This window comes from Teleopsis dalmanni, chromosome 1 (genome assembly GCF_002237135.1).
Source record: "Teleopsis dalmanni isolate 2A chromosome 1, ASM223713v2, whole genome shotgun sequence".
Taxonomy (NCBI): domain Eukaryota; kingdom Metazoa; phylum Arthropoda; class Insecta; order Diptera; family Diopsidae; genus Teleopsis; species Teleopsis dalmanni.
This window is the reverse complement of record NC_051846.1, coordinates 116,508,018-116,518,125: the sequence shown is the minus strand read 5'-3', so window position 1 is coordinate 116,518,125 and position 10,108 is coordinate 116,508,018. Positions and strand designations below refer to the sequence as shown.

At 30.4% G+C, this 10,108-nt stretch overlaps 1 protein-coding gene across 2 annotated transcripts in view; it reads right to left on the bottom strand.

Moving 5' to 3' along the window:
* Positions 1 to 2,593: 2,593 nt before the first annotated feature.
* LOC119667770 (cdc42 homolog) overlaps positions 2,594 to 10,108 on the bottom strand; it is a 324,819-nt gene continuing 317,304 nt past the window's right edge. For both annotated transcript variants that reach the window (XM_038077081.1, XM_038077082.1), the window contains 3 exons: positions 3,271 to 3,571; positions 3,008 to 3,205; positions 2,594 to 2,939 (listed from right to left, as the gene is read on the bottom strand). In XM_038077081.1, the coding sequence (XP_037933009.1) occupies positions 2,850 to 2,939; positions 3,008 to 3,205; positions 3,271 to 3,558 (576 nt within the window). In that variant the 5' untranslated portion in view covers positions 3,559 to 3,571 and the 3' untranslated portion in view covers positions 2,594 to 2,849. The remainder of the gene's footprint in view (positions 2,940 to 3,007; positions 3,206 to 3,270; positions 3,572 to 10,108) is intronic.

The window sequence follows — 10,108 nt, the reverse complement described above, 5'->3', positions numbered from 1 at the left end:
TCTCCAGCCTATTAACGACAAGGCTTTCTTCGTGATCAAACTTCAACAAAAAGACTCCGATCAAATCTTTGTTACCGAGGACGTTCTCCTAGGGGAAATTCTCAACCCTCTCCTTTTCATATTGTTTATTGCTGATCTTGAGAAAGAATTAAGGAATGCAAATATTGAAGGGATCAATATTAATGGTCTACATGATATTTTGATGCTGCTTTTTGCAGATGACGCCGATGTTCTAGCCAGGACTCCTATTATTTTACGAAAAAATCTATTAGCACTTGAAAGCTACTGCGAAAAAAACAAACTTGTAAACACGGAAAAAACTCAAATTGTCCACTTTAGAAGAGGGGGAAGGCCAATAGCAGAAAATTTCTTTTACAAATGTCAAAAAATTTCTGTCGTGAAGTCCTACACATACTTAGGAGTAAATTTCTTAAGCTCCACATTAGGCAAATGTGCAGCGGAATCTGACATAAGAAAAGGGAAAATGGCCCTCGGTACGGCAGTACAAACTATAAGTAAATTTAAATCAGATTCTTGGGAAGGTCGGGCTAAACTATTCGACTGTACTATATCTGTAACACTTTTATATGCATCAGAAGTGTGGGATCTACGTTACTGTGATTCACTAGAAATCGTTCAATCAACGTACTACAAACGTTTGTTAGCACTCCCCCAAGCTACAAACAATGCAGCACTTAGACTTGAACTATGCCTTGTAAAAATTTCATATAGAGTTTTCAAACGCGCAATCGATTTCATTATACGAATTCTTCAAATAGACCAATCAAGATACCCCAAACAATGTCTCCTTCGTCTCATTTACCTACACGTAAATAATTCTTCTATAAGTGAATTTAATTGGGTTACACAATTTAATGAATTTCTTAAAGTTGTAAATATGACAAACTTGTGGGAAACACCGACTGCAGCAACTTGGATTGATAACCGAACTACGGCACTATCATAGATATCTGAAATTCAAAGACATTCTAAAGTCCACTAACTGATAATCCACGAATTGCAATATATTAAGAGCTCTGGATGACAAACCTGCCTGTTACCTCTTTAATCGTAAGCAATTTTTTATAGCAAAGGTTATCCCCCTATTGCGGTTGTCATCAACTCACTGCACTCGTTTTTGTATTAAAGGGCAAATTCACAGACTCGAAATCAAGAACCTTTGTACACTTTGTAATTTACTAACTGAAGAAACGTTGAAGCACTTTATGTTTGAGTGGCTTATTTACTCCTCAGTACGAGATCACCATCTTAGTTTCTTGCTTACAGTCTTCAGAGACAATAAATCTCTAATTTTCAACTGCACTGATCCGCAATCATCTAAAGCAATATTCACATATATATTAAATAGTCTTAAAATCAGATCATTTATTATAAACGAATAAGATTTTGCAAAAATTTTTTTCTAGATATATATACATATATAATTATAATTATTTCCCTACTATTTTTCTAACTCAACATTTTTTGTTTTTATCGCTTACTTTTTAAACCTAATTAGTAATAAGTTTAATTTAATTAATAATAAGTATACATCAAACCTCCTTTTGTTACATATATAAGTTCAGAAGCAGAAGTAAATAAATGTTGAATTGAATTGATATATATCTCTTACCCAATTCCTCCACATCTTCCTTTCCTCCCCCCCCTTCATCGCCCCTAACCTCCTTCACCCACTTCCCGACTCATGTAATCGTCTTGTGTATCCTTTCATATTTATCTGCCTACATGTCCCGGCGGGCTATAACAACAACAACATATTTTAAGTATGTCATGTTGAATATTCATTTATATAGAAACATTCCTTTCATGTGACTATTTCTTCGTATGGAAATATTCATTTGTAGATGAATAATTCTTTATTTAGAAATATTCCAATGTAATTATTTCTTGTGCACCGTGCGCTAATTTTAACTTGATTCCTTAGATGCAGTATTTTAGAAATTATATTTGAAGTCCGTTTAATAAATAATTCACGCGTCATATATGCCTAATAAGTTGAACTTTTTGGTAGCGTATCAATTTTGCTTACCGCTGTTTTTGAGATGGTTTTGTTTATTTTGCTGTTCGGTAGACAAAAATTTCAATTAAAAAATAAATCAAAACTTTTGTTGTTGCAATTCAGTACTGTTCGAAGCCACTCTATTAAATACAAAAGTTTCTAAATTCAATTATATTATAACACAAATAAATAAAAATTAAAAAAAAATATTTAATTTCGTCAGACTTGTTCGAAATAAAATATAATTAATTCAAATATTCTACAGCTGATTTATGATTTCATTCTAATATAACACAGCAAGTGAATTTGTTTATGAACTTTCACAGCAAATTAATAAAACGCTAACTTTGAACATACAAGTAAAGTACGTCTTTAAATCAATTGGCTAATGAACACTGACTCTGAGCTTCAAATTTGGCAGGCCAGGAGTTTAGCCCTTGATACTTGCAGTCTCAAAAACTGCAAGCTATATGGTTAGCTAAAATATTCAATTAAAAAATACATTAAAACTTTTGTTGTTTCAATTCAATACTGTTTGGAACCTTCTTGATAAATATTTGTAACATGTTTATTATTATTATAATTGTTTATTTTCTAAACTCATATTAAATATAGTTAAATAATTAGAGTGTATAAAAAAATATACAGTTTTTATTATTATTATACTGTTTGCCAAAAAGTTTCAAAACAAAAATATTAATAGTTAAAAATTGTTTAAATTAAAACTTTTTGATCTAAATTAAATAATTGAATGCCTGGTATGGAAATTATATTGGATGCGAAAAAGCACTTCACTTTTGTCCATTAAGAATATTCATATCATATAAAATTATAAAAATTTGCACTTTCTTTTCTTTGATGGTTCTGGGGGTTCCAAAGCAGCTAAAATAGCTTCATCAAATACGTTTTTTAGTCCTTTCTGCAATTTATTTTATTATTAATATATTAATAAATTATACATCAGATATTCTTTTAATTAGCTCTTACTTGTGTTAAGGCTGAGCATTCGACATACTTTACAGCTTTTAGTTCTTTAGCCAATTTTTCACCTTGTTCCATTGTGATTGGCTTTTGCTTATTTTTAGCAAGTTTCTCTAAAGTGCTACTTTCATCGCGTAGATCAATTTGTGTTCCAACTAAAAGAAATGGCGTTTTTTGACAGTGATGTGTAATTTCTGGTACCCACTATATTAACAGAAAAGAACAGATCTTAAAATTTTACAATAATGAGAAATTTTACAATTTTTTACCTTTTCTTTAACATTTTCAAAAGAACTTGGGCTTACAACTGAAAAGCATACTAAAAACACATCTGTTTGTGGGTATGACAGAGGACGCAAACGGTCATAATCTTCTTGGCCAGCAGTATCAAACAACCCCAATGTATATGGTTCACCTCCAATCATAACGGTAACAGCGTAATTGTCAAATACCGTTGGTACATATTCCGAAGGAAATTTATTGGTAGTGTATGATATAAGAAGACACGTTTTGCCGACTGCGCCATCACCTACAACAACGCATTTAATGGTTTGCATACTGTTTATTTGTCTGAAAAACAAATATTTGATTATATTAAACACCAAGAAATTACAAAATTAATTTACATAAAAAAAATTATGTATTTAATCTACATAGGTAATACACTCTCCAAATAAAATTTTATAATTGTGAAACAAACTGATCTATATGTGTATTCATGACTGCACATCTATATATAATTACGCTACAAAAAAGTTTGTGTTCCCTTTTTAACTGTGTTGCCGTTGACATAAATGGATAAAATTTATACCGTTGGAAAGGTGAAGATGTGGAGAAGTGCACAACATTATTTTTTCAAATGTACATTAACGGAAACACAGGTAAAAATACGTTGGCGCAAATTTAGCGACCACAACAACAAAATACATGTGTTTTTGAATGTTTTTTGTTTTTGTAGCGAATTGTGTATTGTTTACGATGGATTTGTGTGTGCGATTTTTTTCCACTTTTCTGTTTGGACTTTCCGTGTTGCAAAACTGAATTCTGTTACAATTACATTTTTAATGCACATTAAATTTCAAGTATTGTTTGTGAAAAAAAAACACATTGAAGTGGAAATACCCTTTGATATCATTCGTTTTATTTTGGTAGGTTTGAAATTTTTAGATTAATTTCAAGTGCATTGTGTGATAGTTAAATTTTTTACCTTTTCTTCCAAGGCTAATTAGTTGGTTGAATCGACATTAACAATACTTCAAATCAAGAGATAAAAAAAAGTCCAAAAATTATTTCGACAAGATTCGAAGCTACAATTCGGCCTATGCTATGGTCAGTTCGGAAGCTAATATTTCTGACACAGTTTTAAGAGCAGGACCCATGGTCACAGTATCTGATCGTACGCCAAATTATGCCCAGTTGTATATATACGATGTTGATACGGCTGTTCAATGTAAAATGCGAGCGCAATCAAATAAAACTTCTATTGAATTTGATAGAATTAATCTATTTATTCGTTCATTTCGTACAATGAAAGAACATTGTGATAGAGTATGCAATGCACAGAAAGAGATTTGTATGGCAATTACCGTGAATCGTGATACAGATATACGAAGATATAATGGTGCAATTCGGACTGATGTTGCGGTTATATTTACGACTGTAGATGGTGAAGCACCATTTGAGAGAAATATGATATCTTTTCCAAAAACAAATGGTGTGGTTAAGAATGTATCAGTATTACATTCTGCTTTGGATCCATTGGCATATCCTTTACTATTCCCAAATGGAGATTTTGGTTGGCACGTTAAAGTGCAACAGAACAAATCAAGTAGGAGATGGTAGCTTAGGTCGTAAAGCAATTTTACCCTCATCCTTCACTGGGTCTCCAAGAAACATGTAATTAGATGCAATGCAAATTGTTCAGCATTTCGGCAAGCCATCGCTTTTTGTTACAATGACTTGCAATCCGAATTGGCCGGAGATTGTATATAATATCGATACTAATGAATCATCTTATTTTTGACCTGAAATAGTTGTGCGTGCATTTAAAACGAAGTTAAAAGAACTCATATCTGACTTTTGGAATAGATCTGTTTTTATCAAAGTTGAGGTTCTTATATATAGGTATAATCGAATTTCAAAAAAGAGGTTTGCCTCATGTTTACATTTTGATAACTTTATATGAAAATGACAAATGTCTATTAGCTTTCTTTCTCTTGAATCAAAGTGATCTATCTGCTAATCAATATACGTGTACAGAAATTCCATTGCATTAAGTTGAGGTTGATAGTAGAAAATCTTGGAATTAAAGACAACGAGGAGGAGATAAAATTATTACTCGAATGTATGTGGTGCCTCATATTAAGATGCGCGTACATATAATGGAATTGTTTATAGCACATTTATCGAAGCATGTCATGCTAGGGGAATTGCGTCCAACGATAATGAGTGGAGAGTTTGTCTCAATGAAGCTAAGACATTTAATTCAGCAAAACAAATGCGTAATTTGTTTGCGATTATTTGTGCCTTAAATATTTCAGCAAATGCATTAGCGCTTTCGGTGGAATTTAAAGATAATTTAAGCGAAAATTTCGTTAGAGATGGTTGCAGTGTAGATGTTTCTTTCAATAGAGCATTCTTGAAAATCGAGGATATTTCGTTAACACATAATGTTACATGTGCTTTATAATAGTGCAATAATGTGTGATGCTATTGATAAAGTTATTCGTGAAATTCAGTATCACGATACAGGATCAAATGTGTTTTTTTTGACAGCCCATGTAGGTTGTGGGAAAACATGCACACAAACGGTTATAATTCGTAAATAAAATTCCCTTAATCTTTGATGTATTTCGTGTGCATTTAGTGGAATTGCTTCCACATTATTGAAATTAATGCGATAGTTTTGTTAATTCGAAATTTAAATACGAAGCAAGCTTTAGTGAATGGGATGAGAATGCGAGTCAAAACAATGCATAATAACACAACAGATTAGACACAACACAATAGAATAGATTGTGTTTACTAAAGTTGCTCGCGAAAAACGTATTTTGATTCCACGCATCACTTAACGTATTCAGGAACTGCAATGCCATTTCATTTTCGACGAACACAGTTTCCAGTCATCGCCGCATTTGTTATGTTAATTAACAAATCCCAAGGACAGACATTTTATAGAGTTAGAATATTTTTGAGGAAACCTGTTTTCTCTCATGGACAACTTTACGTTGCAGCCAGTAGAGTTAGATCATTTGAAGGACTTAAATTTTATGTCAGTAATGAAGGTGAACAATGTCATTTGGCTTATGATGAAAGGGAGTTTACGAAAAATATTGTTTACACTGAAGTTTTGAGAACTTTGTAATATAAAATATAGAATTATTATTAAAGTTTTAAAGTTTTTCAATATTTCAATTTTTTCATACGTTCATTTTCCAATTTCAATTCTGTTTCTTGCCTTCACTGCATACAGCGATATGATTTCGTGGTGGCAGAGTATAGGAATTTGTTTGACAATTTATGACAGGAGCAAGATGTTGTGCAAAGTCGCATTGTCGAAATTGTGACTTCATTAAAGAATAAACGCGATGAATTGAAAATTGAACGCAATTCAGTGAATAATAACCGCAATCAATTGAAGATGCTGTTCTACGCTGTTTGAATTGCTGATTCCTATGCCGATAGCTCTCCGATATCACCTGAAGAACAAATGTACGCAGCAGAAGTTAAGATAATTTCTTTGTTGAAAAGATTTCAAAATGGAACATCAGTTCGAGACTTAATCGGTATTTCATTCAAATTTATCAACATTTTATACTAATTATTTTGGCGTCCTTTCGCAGGTGCATACGTGGTCACATATGAATACAAATTTAAATTGATCGATTTCACTCCATTGTTCATTCAAGGAAAAATTAAGCCAAAACCAGAAACAGAACAAATGATTTTGCACTATAAATTTTAATTTATTTTTGTAAATTCTTTTCTACACTTTCTTTAGATTTTGTTCACATTTTCTTCAAATTTTTCAATAAAATTTAAATACTATTAATATTGTTTATAAATTGTATTTTCTATTGGTCGAATTCCGACCACTGGCGACCCTAGTAATATATAATAACATTAGAATTAATTAACATAATTTTTCAAAAGGTGGAAAAAAACAATGAACGAATTTTAAATAAATATGACTTTCCAAATCCAGCGATTCATAATATTTTATAATTTGAAACAATACAACAAAACAAATACAATCAGGAAAACTAAATTCACAAAAGCATTGTATTATCTCTTAATATTAAAAACAAATATAATGAACATAAAATACAACAAACATGCTATACTGAAATTCTAAATCAAGAATTGGTATAATAGATTAATACAAAGGAGTTTATCAAATAAAATAAAGAGATGGATTTAACATTTAGGACGTGTGCGAGTTAGGCTAAGTTGATGCTACACCAAATGGAAGATTTTTTGGGATTTTTTGCACTGCACACATTTAGCCATTTATTAACACGTATCGACACATCACTACATTATCGGCACAACTTAGTATTTCCCTCATTTAGAACGCAACTTAGCCTAACTCGCACACGACCTTAGTATGTCAAAAATGAGTTCACACATATATATATTTAAATATTATTTTGTGAATATAAAAATAAAAAAATTTTCAAAAAAAAAAAAATAAAAAAAATTTTCGAAAAAAAAAAATAAAATGAAATACATAACCATAAAAAAAAACCAAATATATAACAAAACGAAAAAAAAAGAAATACAACCCACATCCTAACTATATACGCTTTCAGTAATTATGGTGATGAAATTTAAAATGTAGCTTTTGCTTACAAAAACTCAAATCTATTCGAAATTGTTATCAAATCAAAACCAGCAAAATATTATTGGGTAGCCTTATATAAGTGGAATCCCTATTTTTCTGTTTGAAATGAACCCTCAAATTGTAACACATATTTCTTAAAATTTAACAGGAAAAGTAATATTGCGGTAAATAACATAAATTGTAACACGGTACAATTTATGACTAGTAAGAGATTATAACATTGTCTCAGTACTTAGCAAGCTGTAAAAAGAATATAGTAGTGGACAAGGAATACTTTACAATATTTTGCGCAAAACGCATTAAATTTCTACTAAAAACTCTTGATAAGTGTTTGCTCCGCGTTATGGACCGATCGCCCTGTTATATAAAAAACAACAATATATTCTTCCCTGAGTTTTAAAGTATAAATCCTGATCAAAATACCTCGGTCTTTTTTTTATATTTTCGTTTTTTTTATATGCTGTGGCTGTGGGCTTAACGTCAATTTTGTACTTTGGCTCTAATCCACTCTCGCATTTAAGTGAATTTAAAATATTAAAAGTAGTCCACAAATATAAGCAAAATAATTCTGTTAGCTTCGACATACTTTTTACCCAAGTGGCGGCTATAACACATTCAACGGATGAGTCCAGTATAAATGTATTTGCGTTTAAATTCTATTGTATTGTAGTATTATTTCTTTGTCCTATTAAATCAAATTAAATACATTTGATGGTATATCATAAAAAAATAATATTACATCAGTATCCTAATGATGACTTTAGTCGAAATATCGGTAATAAAATATTCTTGAAACTAATTTAAAAAAATATGTATTACTTAACATTTACTAATTAGCCGGTATAACATTATAAAAGATGTTTCCAATTTTGAAGACAACTTATCTGATTCTCGATTTTAAAAAATAAAATAATCAATTAAATTTATAAAACCATAACACACATTAAGATTTGTTACTGTAATTTCAGCTTTTGTTAATAAAATAACGTAAATAAAATGAATGAACTTAACCGCTGTTTTATCAAAGGTTTGTGTTTAATGAAATAAATTGAAAACGTTCCTTGTTAAATATGAACAAAACTTAAAATATACTGCAGCGACTTGCTTAAATTGTCTTTGGTAACATTATCTTCAAAACTGACCGGCACAGCTCCTCCATGACTATAAAATTTCGTCCTTAATTTGCGTAAAGTACATTATATGTGCATATTTTTGCTCGTACACGAACGTGCACCGAGGTAATGGTGTTAATTTAAATTTACTTACATAATTATTTACTTAATTTATTTTTTAGAGAAATTTAATTTTAATAGCAACTTTATGTTAATAGTAATTTAAGTGTAATAGTAACTTAATTTTTATAGTACAATAGTAATAAAAATTACCCAAAATTACCCATTTGCATTTTTATCTGTGCAATACAGAAATCAATGCATACATCAGCCTCTTCAAGTAACCTCGAATTGTAAACCGTGTATACCCTGAAAAAGTCCTACTAAAAAGTTAAACCAATCTACATCTAAAATACAAATTAAACTCTGTGCTTGAAAAAAAATAGTTTAGATTTACTAAAGATATTACATATAAAAATATCTTCGTATCTTATTTCCTGTTTGCACATAAAGAAATATAAAATAAATATTTGTGTAAATTATACGATTTTAGTTTTACTGTTGATTCGCATACAACTACCACAGCGTAGACCACACTAAAATTAATTTGTTTTTCTAATTGCAATTAATTTACCAATATATATGAGAAATAGATAACAAATATTCTTATATTTACAATCTAAGATGTTCAGTTCGTATTGCTTTTCGCAGATTTGTTTTCTAGCTTTATAAAATTCCTTCCATTACACATTTTATCCTGAATTTGCAAACTTAAAAGAAGCTAACATATAATACGAATTGCTTAAATATAAGCTACTAGGGCATAACACAAAAAACTTTTGTTCCAAGTCAATTCCCGATTAACACATGAACTTATGCAAATTGTTCCCTTGCAAAGTAAATAGCAAAGAAGTAGCATAACTGGTTTAAAGTTGGAATACATGTTATATTAGCAAGTAGAATTTAGCTCGAATTTAACCGAAGTTTTCATTCATTTATTTCTTAATACATGCTTTAAGCAGTCATCTCGTTATATAGTTTATATTATGCTTAGCACCACCACCATAATTGATAAGTAAGCAGCTCTCCGGTTAGACAATACATTCTAGCATAATTCTACCGAATATGTCACTGCAATTGTTTATTGATTTC